The following is a 17491-nucleotide window of genomic DNA, read 5'->3' as shown; positions in this document are numbered from 1 at the left end:
TCACAGTTTTATTATTTTATAATTATAATGTGCTGAACATCTTGGACATATGCTTTTCCGTTCCTTATCCTGTGTATCGGTGAAGTGATGAAGATGGACTAGCTAACCTCTAAGCAATCTTTCAATTTAAATACCTAGGAGTAGGCTACTCCCTGCGGTCAACAGGTGAACCCCTTTCAAACACCAGTGAGAGTCCGCAGGACACAGAATACTGGATTGGATGGTAAGATGTTAAAATGATTTCTGAAAAAAAGGACAGTCTAGGTTCCCACATTTGGGCATCACCTTGAGAGGTTTTAGGACACTGCCATCAATACACCTTGAAATAAATTTAGAATTTCTCATATCTTATTTCAGAATCATTGAGTGAGAGGTTCAACCTTCTATTTCAATCTTTTATTCCACTGGTTCTCAAACTCTGGTATACACAAAGGTAACGTGGGAAATTCTTAAAAATGCAGGCTCCTGGTCCCACCCCTCGAGGCTGCTTCAGTGTGGCTGGGATTGGCCTAGGAATATGCGGTTTTTAAAAAAGATCTTCAGAAAATTGACTGTGTATTGAAAAGTACTGCTTTATTCTTGATCTACTTGATCACTCTAGTAGATGAACCATTAAGAGTATAATGCACAATTACTGGGATTGACACACTACACTTACATTTTTAAGTGAAAAAAAGATTAAAATTAAAAAAAAAACTGATTATAATCATTCTTCAGCATATTTTTTCCTTCACGTTACTCCAGCTTTTCTAGCCTAATGTACAAATTACAAAATGAAGAATTGAATACTTCAGTGATTTTCTTACACCCTAAAAAAGGTAGTCACACCTTGTCCAACTTTAAGGCATAGGGCTTTTCTAACAGGAATAAAGTTTAAAAAATACTTAAACTTTGAAGCTTAAGATATAGTACTTAAGTATGAGAAAAATAAAGGCACGTCAAATGGTTGAAAAGTACATCATTTAGAAAAGTTTGACCTGATATAACTGGACAGAGACTTTTTCTTCCCATCTTACAAAAAAATCAAAAAGAGCTGCTTGCATCTTAAGTCAAAGTGAAGCCTGTGCCCTGCCTGTGTGCTCATTAAGGTCAGTTCCTAACTGCGCCACTCCTTCCTAAACGTTTCAAAATTAAAAACATTGCTTTTTTAGAGAGAAGGGAACCCTCACCCACTGCTGGTAGGACTTCAATTTGATGCAGCCACTGTGGGAAGCAGTGTGGGGGTTCCTCAAAACACTAAAAACAGAAACACTGTGTGACCCAGCAACTTCACTTTTGGGAATTTACCTGAAGAAACTAAACTCACTAATCCAAAAAGATACATGTGCCCCAATGTTTACTGCAGCATTATTTATAAGAGCTACAATATGGAAACAACCTAAGTGTCCACAGATAGATGAATGGATGAAGAATTTGGCACAGACGTATAACAGAATATTACTCAACCTTAGAAAAGAAAGAAATCTTGCCATTTGCAACAATATGAATGGATGTAGAGTATTACGCTTAGTGAATTAAGTCAGATAAAGACATGGTTTCATATGATTTCACTTATATATGAATTCTAAAAAATAAACAAAACTGAAATGGACTCATAAACACAGAGAACAGACTGATGGTTGCCACAGGGGAGAGGGGTGGGGGGGATGAGTGAAACAGGTAAAGGGGAAAATTATTGAGAATGTTCAATATCTTTACCTGGGCAGCTATTACATGAGTGTATAACCATATCAAAATTCATCAAGCAGTACACTAAGATTTGTCTATTTTATTTATGTATCTCAATATAAAATTTAAAAATTAAGAAAATTCTTTCTTTTGAAAGGAACCTAATTTTTATGAGATTAAAGACGAAAGCTTATATCTTGCTAATGTGCATGTTAAGAAGGAAAAAGCTGCTAAGCTATGCCAGTTAATGAAAGCCTCACCTGAGCAATTGATTCTTTTTCCAAATGAGCTCGAGATCCACATGCAATAGCCATTTGATCCTGAAGGAAAAAGAAATAATTTTTCAATATTTGAAAATTAATAATAAAATTACTTATTTTCAATGTATCTCATTTTTTAGAAACCAATTTTTAAAACTCACATTAAGTATCTTCAGAGGCTTACTAAGGAGTTTAAGAGTATGTGCTGTGCTCACCGTGAGGGCCCTATTCAGGGCTAAAAATAAGGGGAATTCATTACTTCAGCATTTGTATTCTTAAATGACTGTTACAGTTAAAAATACTGTGTCGGTGTATTAAAGGGAGAAAATTAATCTAAAAGAAAAGGGTTATCCACAGATGGTAAGATTGTATATGATCATTACATTCTGGAAAATCCAAGAATATACACTGAAAAACTAACAAAATTTATTAAGATTAGGTGGACACAAAATGAATACATATTAACACTTCAGCCTTCATACATACAAACAATAATCAGAAAATAGAATGGAATAAAAGAGTGTTACATCAATAAGAAAGGAAAATCTAAAAATACACTTTACAAAAATTGTAGCAAGATCTAAATAAAGGAAACATTAATGCCTCCAAGGAAAAAAAATCCAACACACAGAAGGTCATACCATGATCATGGATAAGACAAGGGATGTGATGACGGCATTAAGAAGTTAACGCTCCCAAAATTAATATTTAAGGCCAAACTTTTTTTACTGAATGAGATAAACTGATTTGAGAATACTGAAAAATAACCAAGATTAGCCAGGAAAATTCTAAGGATAAGGAAGGACTAGCCCCAGAGGATTTAAAAATATATTTTAAAGCTATAATAATTAAACCTAAGAAGTGAACATGAATAGACAAATCCATGGACCAGAATGGAAAGGCCAGAAATACACACACACAAAAAATGGTTACTCAGAATATAAAGATGGCAGTTTAAATCAGCGAGAAAAAGATGAACTGATGAATGCTGTGTGACATCTTGGTAGCCATTTGGAAAGCAAATTGAGTCTAAGCCTCATACTGAACACTGGGATATATATTGGATCTATTGAAGATTTAAGGGTAAAGCATCACAAATAATTTCTTAAATGATCTCAACGAAGGCACAAGTACACAAAACCAAGACCAATTTGAAAAAAAAATTAGACAGTTTTATCTTATTAATAATTTTTATCTTATTATTTTCTTGCCTTTTAGATTGAGTATTTTCCTTTGACAGTCATGAGGATATCAAATTTATAAAAATTTCTGTGGTCCACAAAAATCGTGATTGTTAATTTTCTAGAACAGGAGTGGTAAACTCTGCCCTGTGGGTCGGAGCCAGCCTGCTGCCTGCTTCTGTGTGGCCTATGAGCAAGGATAGTTTTAAGGGGTTGTTTAAAAAAAAGAAGAAAGATTAAAGGAAGAAACGTATTGCAACCAAGACCATACACAGGTCACAACACTGCAAATATTTATGGTCTGGCCCTTTACAGACACAGTCTCTGCACCTGAAGACAGATCACTTTCAAACTAGGTTTGGTGGCATTAAACACACTTGCTTTGAATGGCAGCTCTTATTCTTCAAAGATTTGGGAAACACACTTTGATCTGCTCAGATTGTCCTGAAAGTTCTATTATGTCCAATCTACCCTTTTTTATGTCTTCAAGACTGCCTTTTTAATGTTCACATCCTCTCTTTTTTGATTTTCACAAAGACCTCAGCAAAATGCTTGTGTAACTGCCTGGTCTATAAAACAAATTTGGAAGTTAAGGGATCTATTTTGGAAGCCTGGTCATCTTTCCCTACACTGAGAGGGTGAAACAAATACCTGACTGTGTGGTCCACACAAAAAAGGGATGCAGTGATTGCCATTCTTTTGTTTAACGAACAACCAAATCACGCACACAGACATGAAATGGTGTACCAAAACCACACTTGGCCAAGGATTACTACATCACAGACAAAGGAACATTCAGGGTCATTAATCAACAATCACAGTAGACTGACATGTGTGTGTGAGCCTGTGTGGTATTTCTTTCCTGCAGTTTTTCTTAATGTAATTTTACTCCATATCTCTTCTGTATCTGTTACCTTTAATCATTTGTGGCCTTAAAAAGCTAAAAACTAAGCTTCTTTGAACTATGTCTAAATGAGAATTTAAGACCCACCTCATGGCCTAGGGAATTTCTCAGTGGTTATGGAGTACAGACTTCTTGTCATCTGTCTTGCTTGTTCAGGGATTTTAGACTCCATTTCGAACAGTTAAGCCACTGAAAGAGTGATTGGCATATATTTTGCTGAGAAAAATTGCTATAAAACCAAGCATATTTTTATTAAAAGAGGTAGAATAACTACTGGTTAGAAAATTGAAAAGCTGTGAGAAAAGCTCTGCACTTAAAAACAAAGACAATACAAATAAAATATTTGGAACTAAATGTATCTCTCTTATTTCTGTGTCATACAAAGCTCTACTTAAATTACGTACATTCAGTTTAAAACCTTAAAAGGCCTTCTTCAGAAAAGGGATTGCAGGCAATTTTTCTAAGTTCATCATGTAAGAATAATCAGATCAGAATCTCAGAGGAAACACAAGAAGCTGTGTTAAATTTCTTTTTGTTGCAATTTCAACAAAATCAGTGAGAAGAAAGAAAACATTAGCAACCACTGAAAAACATTCTGCAGAGTCAAACGCTACTGCCGAGAACATCCAAGTCAGCTACCGCCATCTAGCGAGTCAGCCACGTCTTCTTTACGGGAGTCGACAACTCTGAGAGCCATGTTCCTGTTTCACTATTTTCGTTAAGTATCCTGGTCAATTTTCATCAGGCCTTAAGGGAACATGTGCAAAACATGCTCATCGAATTTGTGGCTTAAATGAATTGAGAAGGGAAAGGCAGTTGCATGAAAGGCAGACTAAGAACTTACACCGTGAAAAACTGAAATCCAAGATGTTGACATTTGATGGGGATGAAGAGCCACACTTTCATTCCTAAATAAAACAGAGCAAAACGAACACAGAAACAAAAATAAGGGCAGCAGCAGTGCAAGGACAGGGGGATGAGGGTCAACAGCAAGGCACATGGGAGAGCTGGCCGTGTGAGGCAAAAACGCTACGTGGTAGCAAGGTCCACGCTCACTGAAGCATCTTCAACGGGAAATGACAACAAGAAAAAGAAGTAATGTGGCTTAAAAACCAGAAGAACTTTTGAGTCTAAAATAGAGAAGACAGTGGGGAACAGCGCTAACTCTCTGAAGGGCTGTCACAAGAAGAAGTAGGTTGTTTTGTACAGCTACGAAAAATAGAACCAACGAAAGGGGTGATTAAAAGGAGACAGATTTGCGCTTAATGTAACAAGGGACTTTATTATACCTGAGTTGAGAGCGATGGACTGACTGGACATCACTGGAGCTATGCAGACTGAAAGATCACCTGATGGTTATGACGAGTTTCCAATATAGCATAACGACTGCATTACACCCAGGCTCTGCAAACAGCAGCCAATGGCCTAAGTCTGGCCAGCTGCTTGGATTTGGAAATGAAGTTTTACTGGAACAGAGGCACGGTCATTCAACTATGTGTTGTCTCGGTCTGTTTTTGTGCTATAACTTGAGCTGAGTAGTTTACATCAGAGACTGGATGCCTTTAAAGCTGAAAATATTTACTCTACTGCCCTTTATAGAAAACATCTGCCAACGTGAGTCAGATAATTAAGAAGATTCCTTCTACTTCCTCTATGTGTGTCAGCTTCCGAGTACAGGTCTTCCGGGAGCATTGACTTTATAGGCTTTGTCAGAGCCATGAGCAGACTGGGATCCAAATTAGAAAACAATTTTCACTGGACTGATCCAAGGATTTTAAAACTTAACCTATCATTTATCTCCCTCCTTTCTATCTCCTCCAAAAAGTGTTGTGTGAATATTGTTAAATGTTCTTAATAAACTAAGTTCAAATTAAATCGAGTTGGGACACTCTTAACTAGGCATACATTGAGGTGCTGTAGATCAAAGCTGTGAATTAGTTTAACCATGATCACATGCTTTAGATCTTGCAAACTCAATGTTTGCAGTAACCGTGCAGTAAACTGGATTTTAGGGAAAAAAGGTGGCATAGGGACTCCTTCCCTTCCCAAGCATACTGAACAGTGAGTTGAATTCACAAGAGGAAGGTTCATTTTTTTCCTGTTTATTGTTGGTCACCCCTTATTTTGGCTAAGTCATTTAATATTTCTTTACCCTACTGTAGAATGACATCAAAGTCAGCTGCTAGCAACTGGACACCTTCCACCCTCCCTCCCACTCAGGGCTCCCCAGGCTGGTGGGAAAATACAGGGGAAACAGCCATCAAGTGTCTGCGGGTTCCGCGGGGAGAAGGGGGCTGTCTGACCCAACAACTTCTCCGGGTGAATTTTTCTTTTAGCTCATTGATTTACTAAGAGATGGACAAATCTTTTTTAGTAAGAGTGAACATGTAACATATCGAATAATCTCATACCACACGGTGTAAGACAGCAATGCCCAACAGATGATGTGCCATCTGTCTCTGGGTCAGTCTGTAAGGTAGCTACTAGCCACAAGCACTTGAAATACGGCTAGGGAGACTCGGGAACTCAACTTTTGTTCAATTTTAATTAACTTAAATTGAAATAACTATATGTGGCTAGTACCTATTGTTTTGAATAGCACAGGTCAAAAAGATATTTTCAGAACTACTTTAAGAATTTTATTAGTTAAATCACTCAGTATCTTCAAAGAAAAACTGCTGGAACGAAAGAGAGGGTGGGTGATGGAGGGAGAAACTATCTCACAAGCCATGAAATTAAATAGGTATTTATTTTTAGGAAGTTGGGTATGAGGTGATTTTTTTATGATTACTATTAAATTTTCTGTTTTGGGGGCTTTTATTTTAATGCGTTTTGTATGTGGGTTTTACTTTTGTTGTTTGGTTTTTGCTCTAATGAACATGGAATATTTTAACCAATATATGATAATAATAATCAATTGTAAATTAGACCTGCTTCCTGGACAATTCATTCACTGACCACCACGGATAGGTCTGAATTGACCTTGTTTTGGTCCTCAGTTGTTTCCTTAGTCCTGAAATTTCTCTTTTAGTATCATTCTGTTTGCTCCTCTCTCCTTCAAATGCCTGTGCTGAATTCTTACTTTCATCAAGTCTTTATTTCATTAGCATACTTTCATCGTCTTCCTTGGATTACAACGGCATAGGATGGGGTCTGTCATTCTTTCGTATGAAACTGATTCCCGTTTGCAGGAGACGCGGGCGCAGCCGACCCCGACCGCTCCTCGCTCTGCCGTGGGGGGCACGGGGCGCTCTCGTGTGCGCACAGGCGAGTGGCTTGCTTCTGCAACGTCACTTTTATGGAAGGACCTACAGAAGTACCTATTCCCAGAACCGAAAGACGTCTGAGGAGGGTTTTCACTTTTACAAAAAAAAGGTGAAAAGTGAAAATGGCATTCCGTGCTTGTTTGGCAGCCAGTCCTCAGGGAGGCGGTGCTCACCTCGGGCTTCCCGGGACCCGCTCAGCATCGCGCCACTGGCCGCATGGCTCTGAACTGCTGTCTGCAGGCACCTGGGCTTTGTCCCACCCAGTTTATTCTGCGCATCCGTTAGCAGGCTGTGTCCTGAGGTGTTAGCAAAGCCTAAGAGGTTATTTCTGGGGTGTGGGAACCCTCAAAAGCTTTCCATATAAACTGATGGTAACTGCTTTTCTGCTTTACGCAAGGTTTCAAAAAAAACGCTCTACTTTTGGACAGCCGGAAACCTGTACGTCCATCTTTCGTCACAGCTTTTCCCCTCTGAATTGGAGTTTCGAGGCCCGAGCATCCTATCTGGGGAGCAGGGTCACACCCCCGCACTCTGGGTCACTTTGCTGAGTCACTCGGGCTCCTTGCTGTGCCCCACAGCAGGCCACACTCCAGGTGGGACGAATCCAGTCACACGGATCTATGCACCAGACTCAGCTGAAAATGGGGAGCCCCTGCAAATTTTCTTGCCTCTGCTGAAATCCTAGGGTTCTGTGTGATGCAGGGAATTATATTATTTGATGTTATCCAACAGTGCTTACTAATTCTCTCAGTTTAATTCTCTCTAGATTGGGAGTATTTGGTACAAAGCTCAGAATCTGGTAAATTCATTTTCTCTAAATGGCTTTTAAAAGGTGGGAATGCACCAGGATTTTCTTTCTTTCCTCAACTTTTTTTTCTTCACTAATGTTAATATCAGCTTCATTCATAATTAACGAATGCTGAAAGCAGCCCGAATGTCGTCCACCACAGAAATGGACACCCCCACTGTGGTACGCCCACGCGATGGGATACTACTTGGCAATGAAGAGGAGCAGCCCACGGACGGGCCACTGACATGTCCGGCTCTCGTGCATCACGCTGAGGGGAAGTCAGCCTCCACCCTGAAGTCACGGCAGCAAGCTGCACCTCATCTTTTTTGACTGGTTGATGCTGTTGGTTTTTCTCATCAAAAACAAGATTCTGTGATCCACTTTCACCTCACGTTTTTACCTGGCACTCTCAGGCTGTGCTTTTCAATAAAAGCCGTAGCTGAATATGCATGATAAGTATTAAAACCCTGGTAGAAGTACTTAAAAATCAAGGGAGAGATGGCCAGAATATTAAGTGAATGTCAAGCGAATCCAGAAATTCGGTGAATGTATATAATGAAATGACAACCCTTTCTGTGGGACTGTATACAGAAATTTCACACCAAAAAAAACCCCTCCAATTTTTTAACTGACAGGAAAACTCCATTTTAATTTTACTTCAGACCCCTGTATTCCTGAAGATCATTTAGACCATATTCGCATACTCACAGGCCAAGGCTGTAGATCATTCAGTCCCTTTTCTAATTTCTCAACATCTGGAAACTTTGTGGCTCCATCAGCATCTGCCATGAGGATCTTTTCTCCTCGAGAACTGAATACACCCTGTAGTAATACATTTCCATTTAAAGAAAGTTGCTTAAAATTAGGTTAAATTCAATGACATGCTTGTTCTACTTCAAAATATCTGAGTGAAATACTAAGTGTGAAATGGCAAAAGGAAGCTGAAGTTCCCTGAAAACAAATTATAATGAAGAGATCTTCCCAAGTGCATCTAATGTCCATTTCATGATTTAAAAAACTTCGTGAGGTCATACTACTAACACCTAGAAAAATATTAAGATCAGAAAATTGATTTGGACAAATTAGAGATATTCTGCACCAGTAAGAATAAAAAAATAAAGTATTATATACATTATACATGTATAATGGTGCTTAAGGGATCAGGAGCTACTTAGAGCAGCATATGAAGAACATACATATGAAGAGCTGAACAGATACATAGATTATATATGTATATACAGACTGAATACACATACACACACACACTACATATACAGACTTGCTGTGAAGGGCATCATGATAGATTTTTAAGATTTTTCATTATGGAATCTGACATATTTTAAAATAATGGTGGAATAAAGAAATATTCACTATGTGGAATGCCACTAAAATTAGAAGTGTGATGATATCCAAGCATTATTTTGTTACTTGAGATATCTGATACTTAGCAAAATTATGCCACTCAATTTTGGATTTGTGAACTTGGTCTTTTGTGCAAAATATGGCTCTATAAGAGTATATTTCATGTAGAAATAAAGTATACATCAACTCTTAATTTCAAGGTGCATTTGAGTGAATTGCTCCTTAAGTATAAATATATTTATGGTTTGATACAGAAGACAGTCCAGTATCACTGTAATGTGAATACAGGTAAGACATAATACACAAATGCAGGCAGAAACCTAATCATTTATTTGATCATTTATTGGTGGTGTAAACCCACTAATTAGTATCTGTGACGTCTTCTGGAGATTAGTGGCTCCCAGCCCTGTGCGTTCAGTCACCCTTCCCCCTGCTGGCTCTTTCTCAGACTTTCTTCCGTGGGCCTCATTTCCCCAAGCCTTGGTTCCTGGCTGTCCCCTATTCTCTACTCCCTCCACCTTGCCTGTGGAGCGGTCGCAGCCCGTGTCTGGTGCATGCGGATGAGTCACTCCCACCTGCCCCTCCAGATGCTACTGGGCATCTCAGACTTAGCATGGCTCTGCTCACCCTCCACTGATGGTGCCCGTAAGCCAGCTTCTCTTCGTTTTTCACTCCTGCTATCGACACCGTCACCCCGCATCACCCAAGGCCACTTGTAACTCATTCCTTTCCCCAACTCCTGATTTGGCACTATTTTTGGATTTTCCTTCATATATCTTGACATTTGGCCTTTCTATCGGTGTATCGTGACTTCTTCCTGACATGTCTCAGCTCAAAGTAACCTCTGCTTTCTTAGAATTTCTACTGCACTGTGTCTGTCCTCTCAAATAAGTACAATGGCTTCCTATTAGATTGTGAATTTATCATAATAGACCCACACTTTATCTCGATTCAGACTTAGCGGTGTCTTCACATAGGTAAAATTTAAAACACAAAAGCATTTTATGAACTGCAAAAAATCACACAGATCTTATTATACAGCGACTATATCAAAGACACAAGAGGCAGATGGCAACATTTTAATCTTTAAGATGAGCATATTTCCTGAGTCACCCAGTACGTTATAGATACATGCCAGTTTTAGATTTGATCGTATTATGTATACATATATGCATGAAGTTATTATTAAAAGTAATTTACCACCAACTTGAAATGCTGGTATTCAACTAGCTGGGTACAGAATACACATGAACTATAGTCTGCAAAATAAGTTATTCAGAATATCTTTACATTTTAGATACAAACGTTGAAAGTACATCTTACCATCCTAATAGCACCGCCTTTCCCACGGTTCTTCACCAGTGTTATCACTCGCACCTTGTCACTTCCGTATTTCTGGCAATATTTAAAAGCTACCTGCCAAATTATATAAAAGAGTAAAACTAGCTTGGATTTGAAGATGGTAACATAAACTGGGTTTATGATTTGGGCTTAATCATGGCTATTCCGGTTAGTTACCCTCTTCTTGCGACTAGCTTACACCCACTGCACGTTCTGGTGGCCCGAAGGAGTGGCTGAATTCCCGGTGCCAAGACCTGACACTCGCTTGCCAGGCTGAAGGCACAGCTCGCCTTCCTGCAGAGCACACGCCAGAACAGTCAGCTGCCGTCTTTTATTCTCTTGACCCCGCTACCCAAGCTACTGTGCTGCCAGAACAAAGACAACCCCGTGCTGGCCAGCCGGCGCACAACGACGGGCTCCCCGCCCTGCCGAGTGGCCTGGCAGCAGCCCATCTGACCCCCCAGAGAAGCTGCTGGCCTCCCAAACAATCTCCCCAACATCTTTCCCCCCGAGTCCCTCTTTCTTCCAGCCTTGGGAGCCAGCACTCAGCACCCCCTCACTGACCCCTCCAGGGGGCAGCCTGCCGCCCACTCCAAAGGGCTTCTCGGGGGAGCTGCTTTTCCCCGGCCGGTGGGGCTGCCTCTCTTCTCAGCAGCAAATGCCCAGGGTGCACTCTCTACACCACGCCCATCAGCAGTCCATCAGCTGTCCGCCTTTCAGTCACACTGTTTGACTTGCTACACTTACTCATCCCAAAGCAGATCCCACAAATACCTTCTGGCCCCTAGGCCTTGGTTTATGTCGTTTTTTTCCAATCTGCCATGTTCCGAGTCATAATTACCCTTAAAGACTGAGTTCAAAAGTCACTTCTCTCTGTCAAATTCTTTATGGCATTCTATCTTTGGCCCCACTTCCCACCCCCATTGCGGAGTTTGCACGCACGCTGCCCAAGTGTTCTGGAGGTTCCTCCCCCAGAGGGGCATGCTCACATTCCCTGTGGGGCCCACCCAGCATCCAGCACTTCACACAGCTGGCTTTAGCCAGTACCGTTACCGATGAATAACCAAGTAAGCGGGTATTTCCCATGTATTTAAGGCCTGTTATGTTGCTATTTAACAAGAGTATTAACAGCACCATAACTATATCTTGTATCGTAAAGACTCTGAGCATGAATGTCAAGGATATGTGAAGCATTCTTAATAATAAAAACCTTCACATATTTGGAGAGTAATTCATCAGATTAGTGGCAGGATTTAATAAATGTGCTACTGCAAAGGTTGGTGTACCCAAGCCTGGCAGCAACAGGAGTAGGAATGCAGGAATGAGGGGACGACACTGTTCCCTCCCGTGAGGAAGTCAGATGGGGCTTTGCCACAGGACACACCTGATGCCCAGTGGCAGAAATGAATGCATGCTTGTCTTTGTGTGACTGCTTCAGGAGCCACAAGACGCAGTGGTGCGTGAAGAAGGAACTAAGCTTGGGAAAAATGAACCATACTGTGGCGGGCTAAGCGGGCTCCCCGTGCCACAGGGAACTGCTGCTGTGCAGGCCCTTCCTTTGCTGGGGGCCCTCAGAGGCAGCTTTAGGCTTCCATAATGAACTCTCTCTGCTCTTCCCACTGCCCACACTGTACCAAGAGGACTGGCACAGCTTTAGGGCTCTTTGACGGGCACAAGTAAGAGTCTATGTTTGCTAAATTATTCTACATTTTTGACCAATGGCAATTCGACAAGCAAGCTTACTTACCTCTGAAGTCTGGTCTCTGCTGCCATCATCGACCACTATCACCTCGTACGTGAACGCGGGATCCCGTTTCTGCAAGAAGCAAAAATAAAATACCATGATTTGACACAATTGTAAGGGATTTTAAAAAGCAATTATTGCAGTGCCAATGGGTATAATAAGTGCACAAACCCCATGAAACAAAGAGGCCGGGAACAAAAAGGAGGACGGCAGGTAGGAGCAGAGGGCAAGGTAGGAGCAGAGGGCAGGGTAGGAGCAGAGGGCAAGTACCAGCCGCATCTTTGTGAGCCTCCCTTACCTCCCCTGCCCCACACCGAGTCCCTGGGGGAAGCCAGGTGCCTGTGACTGGGCACATCTTGAAGGCTATGAGGTGCACGAGAAAAAAGCCCCTAAGGTCTGAGGTCAGAGTGTGCATATTCTGGCCTGGCTGCACCACTTTGAGCCCTAGGACCCTGGGCGAGGTACATGTGTGGTCTGTTTACTCATCAAAACAACAAAAAACCCAGCCCCTGTGGCTGACGTGCAGATTACATGGAATAGAAGAGGTAGAAGCCTCACATTAAATAAGACCTTGATTCTCTACTCTTTTCTTTAAATTTAAGCTTTGGGTCTGGCCCCCTCTTTCAGTGAATCATTTATCTTCCTTTTCTACAAAAAACCTACAACAAAAGTAAAGCGAAACAAGGGATTTTCTTAAAAAAGAGCCCATCACAAAGCTCATTTGTTCCCTTACACTCCAAGGGGATTCCAGCAGCAGCTGATGCTACGAGAGAGCGGCTCGCATTTCCTGTCCTCTCTCACCAGGCGGGGCGAGAAGAGACAATAAATGATGGGGGACCCTTCGGAACAATAAAGAGCTACAAAGTGATTTCACCCTCATTACAAGCCTTTTAAGAAAAATGTCTTTTTAAAAAGTCACGGAAGGAAAAGCAGCACCCTGTTGTCATACAGAATCTGGGGACATGCACTGCCACTCAGTTTCATACATGGTCAAGCAAGACAGGATGAAAGTAGTTGGGAGGGAATGTAGGAGGAACGTCCGCCTTCCGGGCGGTTCTGGGGCCGCCCACCTGCCCCTGGACGTCGGGCGCCATGTGCTGGGCTTGCTAAGTGCTGACGGTGGGCAACAAGCCGAGCCCCGGGGGCCCTGCGCTCACAGTGGCCCCCACGCGGCTGGCACGGCACGGGGTCGAGCCTGGGACCCGCGAGTCGCTAACCTAGTCTTGTTTCAACTGGAGGCATCGTACTGGAAAAGAGAACTTGATACCTGTCTCTCCTCGAGGTAGCCCAGAGCTTCATCCATCATTACCGGCACTTCAAGGGAAGAAAGATAATAGAGTAAAAATCAGTTTTGAAAATGATTCGCCAAGTCCCAGGATACTCAGTTGGCAGGTGAAAAAGGCTGAGCAAACGAACCAGTCCCTTTGGCACTTCCCCCGGTGGCCATTTCCAGCTGGAACATCTGTCTGCTGTTCTTACCTTGCTCCTTACTTCTCGAGAACACTTCAGCCCTACGACTTCATGACGCTGTTCCTAACCTTTATCGCTAACATTCATTTCCCCTCTTCTGACCTGTAACCACCAGCCAGGCACTCGCCGCAGTCCACGTCCATCAGTGTGCTGGCAAAGGCAGCAGCGGCCATACCACTTCCTTTTCTTCCCAAATTACCCCTTAGAGAAAAATCAGATAGGGCTTACACCGTTTCTCCTCATTGTACGAAGGCACGACAACAGAAAGCTGTTTGGTAGGTGAGTCCCGTATGCTGGGTAGAGGCTCCTTCTGGCCTCGAGCATTGAAGAAGAATTTCTCTTCCTCGCGGTGAAGGTGTGGCATTTTCGTAGCAGTTACAAATGCAACAAAGGAAATCTAAAAGCAGATATGTTAACAAGAAATTACCTTTTGTTACTGACCTTTTCTTATGGTTGTTATGTTAGACTACACCACTTACACCTTTCTTTTTTTTATTTTTTCCTTGGTGGAAAATTTACCCTCAGTTTTTAGCCTACCAACAATGGTCTGGAGGTGACTCCAAAATTCAGCCCAGTCAGATCTTAGAGATTATTGTCCTTTCTTCCATCATATGGTACTGATGCCCTCTGAAGCTCAGCCTCTTCTCACCTGTCACCCCCCAGACCTCAGTCATCCCAGTTCCAGTATGCAACAGTCACCACAAAAGGTCCATCTACTCTTAGATGCCCTGAACCCCTGGGCTCTGGCACACACGCAGTGAGCCCCATCCCCACCTGGAGCCTGTCTGTGACAGGACAAGTCTGCACAGTAGGTGGCACGTGTAGGCCAAGGGCAGGCCTCCAACCCAGGACCAGGTCACCCCAGAGTATATGAAGGGAAGATTTCCTCCACCCCAGAGTCAGGGCCAGTCAAATTTAAGAATATAATCCTGATACTCTTTCCTGATTTGAATTCAGAATTTGGTATTTTTTTGAGTAAAGTAACAAAAGGCTGTAGGCACCATTCACTTCTAACATTATAGAGCTTTCTTTCCTATTTCTTTGTAACATTGTTTCTGTGGGTACACCTTCTCCGTGCAACACCATCAGTCTGAAAATTTTTGCAATGCCACTCATTTGTAATTTGATGACCATTTATAATATTCCACTGGGTACATAACAAAACTGAATGTGTTTCTGATTAGTATAAGCAGGGAGGCAGTACCCAGACTGGTGGTTAGATGCTCTGCACCCCTAGTGTCCAGACTGTGGTTTCTAAATTCCATTTCCCACTAAAAGAAAACAGTGCTCCTAAGAGGCTGATCCAGGTCTGGGCAGAAAATGTACAATGATGGACTAGAAATCAGACCAGAAAGCAAGAAAGCTATAAACGATTACGAGGGCCACCCCAGAAGGACAAAGCAGCCAGCTTGAGGGGCTCCCACTGACCTATGATGGGAGGATTTGAGCACCAAAATGAGTAATTACTGCAATGGATTCTAACACATGAAAAATATTTTACATCATGGATTCATAAGGATACTAAAAATGAAACACTAATTGGTTCCCTTTGTAAGATACCAGGGAACCATCTCGTTATTTTGAAAACTCACTTTTGATCTTCCCTTTTCTATACATGAAAGGTATTTCAAGGTAACTGAATGGCTGAGGATGAAGTGTCCTTCATTATAATATTCCAGGTAATACATGAAGAAGGAATGAGATTATTAGAATACTCTACTTTGCAACCCCCACTGAAGTAACAGGTTTAGGTAATGATCAACAATGATGGCTAAAACCATTAGGAAATTGACAAACTTTCTAACTGGGGAGGTCAGGTTAACAACTCCAGGACCCAAGATCAGTCCTGTCACCACAGAACATCAGACTTATCATGCCTCCTGATGTGATATAAGAGGAAGTATTCAGCATCACACCCACACTTCTCTTGATTAAAAAACTCAAATATGCATTTGATCAAACCTCTAGGTGTATAACCATCAGTTTACAGGAAATTCAGAGGGCAAAAGGAGATGTTAAAAGTCACCAAGGGAATGCAATCTGTAAAATCCAGATGGTGAGACATTCCACAGGGCAAATGACCACTTAGGAAAGACAAGTAAAAGAAAGAAAAAAAGAAACTGTTATAAATCCAGGAGACATAGACAAGTGCTAAGGGTGTGTGGACGCTGAGCGGAACAAACTGTACTATGACATAGATGAGGCATTTGAACTGGCAGGCTATCAGTGAATCATGGTGAAACTTGAAAAAAATACCTGTGCTAGCATTATTGTGGTTTTATTTTTAAAAGGGGGTCCTGTCCTTAGAGATAAACGCTGAAGACTTACAGATAAAACGTTGTTTTGAATTGGCTTCGAGACAATTCAGAAAGTGGGGTGGGGAAAAAATAGTACGGAGGGTGGATATATAGGAAACTAGATGCATTTTTATTTCGTTCTTCTTCAGCGATGATTTCCTGCTCTAGCATTTGATAGAACTGGAGCCCCACTAGCTGAGTGACAGGTGCATGCGTGCGCGTTCTTCTCCAACCCGTCCACTCACCAGTCAAATGAAGCTAAGGATGGGAACGTTTATGTCAGTTTAAGATCATAAGAGATGACCCCCGTCAAACACTCAATACAGCACCCAACATGTTTCATAAGCACTTCAGGCTAGTGGGAATCAGCACTTCCGGGGCAACCTCATAATGTACACGTTTGAATTTGTGCAGGCAGATTCAGTCGAGGAGTTTGTCAAACTCCGCCTCACCCAAACCCTGAAATCTCCATGTGCCATCAAGGGAAGGCAGCTCCATTGTCCCCCAGACACAAACCGCCAAATAAATCAAGGCACACAGCTCCTTCTCCACCTGGTGTTTCTAGGCGGTTTCCAAACCTGGCAGGCTGTCTGTCAAGGCTGCTCATCCGCACGTCCAGGAAGCCAAAACCTCTCCGTTTACCGACCAAATGGCAGGCTCGTTCCAAATCTTAAGGGAGAAGGTTCAACCGGCAGGTTTTCTATTACTTATGGATCAGCAAGGTTTACAGTGTTTTAGTTTCCAGAGCGACGGGCAAAGAAAGCCCGAGTGTGAACCGCACTGCAACTCCGGGCGCGCAGGCTGGAGCCGGGGGGCCGCGGCCATATGGCGGCTCCCGGCCTGCGCGCCCGGGAATCGGGAGCACGGGGAGACGGCGCTCCCAGCAGCACCGCGGGCCGGAGGGCCGGGGAGCGAAGCCGCGGAGCCCAGTCTGCGGTCGCGGCGCGGAGGGTGCCGGGGCCGCGCCTCCGGGAAGCAGGGAGCCCGCCCGCGTCGGCCCCAGCCCGGCCTCACCAGCAGCAGGGCCGCGGCCGCCAGCGCCGCGCCGAGCACCGCCAGCTGCAGCAGGAGCGGCGCCATCCCGGGGCCCGGCCGCCACCGCCGCCGCCGCCGCCGCCGCCGCCACCTCTCCCGGGCCGGACGCGCGGAAGCACCGCCCCAGCCCGCCTCCCGCCGCCGGAGAGGCCGCGCGGCGGAAGTCCGCCGCC

General features: G+C 42.9%; 1 protein-coding gene across 2 annotated transcripts in view; it reads right to left on the bottom strand.

Moving 5' to 3' along the window:
- Nucleotides 1-17491, bottom strand: part of ALG5 (ALG5 dolichyl-phosphate beta-glucosyltransferase) — a 30272-nt gene that overhangs the window by 11925 nt on the left and 856 nt on the right. The window contains exons 1-7 of one of the 2 annotated variants that reach the window (XM_057489516.1): nt 17298-17459; nt 14215-14383; nt 13784-13830; nt 12520-12588; nt 10755-10847; nt 8778-8891; nt 1929-1988 (exon numbers count right to left, since the gene is read on the bottom strand). In XM_057489516.1, coding sequence (XP_057345499.1) covers nt 1929-1988; nt 8778-8891; nt 10755-10847; nt 12520-12588; nt 13784-13830; nt 14215-14383; nt 17298-17363 — 618 coding nt within the window. In that variant the 5' untranslated portion in view covers nt 17364-17459. Of the gene's footprint in view, nt 1-1928; nt 1989-8777; nt 8892-10754; nt 10848-12519; nt 12589-13783; nt 13831-14214; nt 14384-17297; nt 17460-17491 lie in introns of those variants that run through there. The other variant, XM_036904955.2, reaches the window with a different exon arrangement.

This window comes from Manis pentadactyla, chromosome 2 (assembly GCF_030020395.1).
Source record: "Manis pentadactyla isolate mManPen7 chromosome 2, mManPen7.hap1, whole genome shotgun sequence".
Lineage (NCBI taxonomy): Eukaryota > Metazoa > Chordata > Mammalia > Pholidota > Manidae > Manis > Manis pentadactyla.
This window is presented reverse-complemented; position numbering and strand designations above follow the sequence as displayed.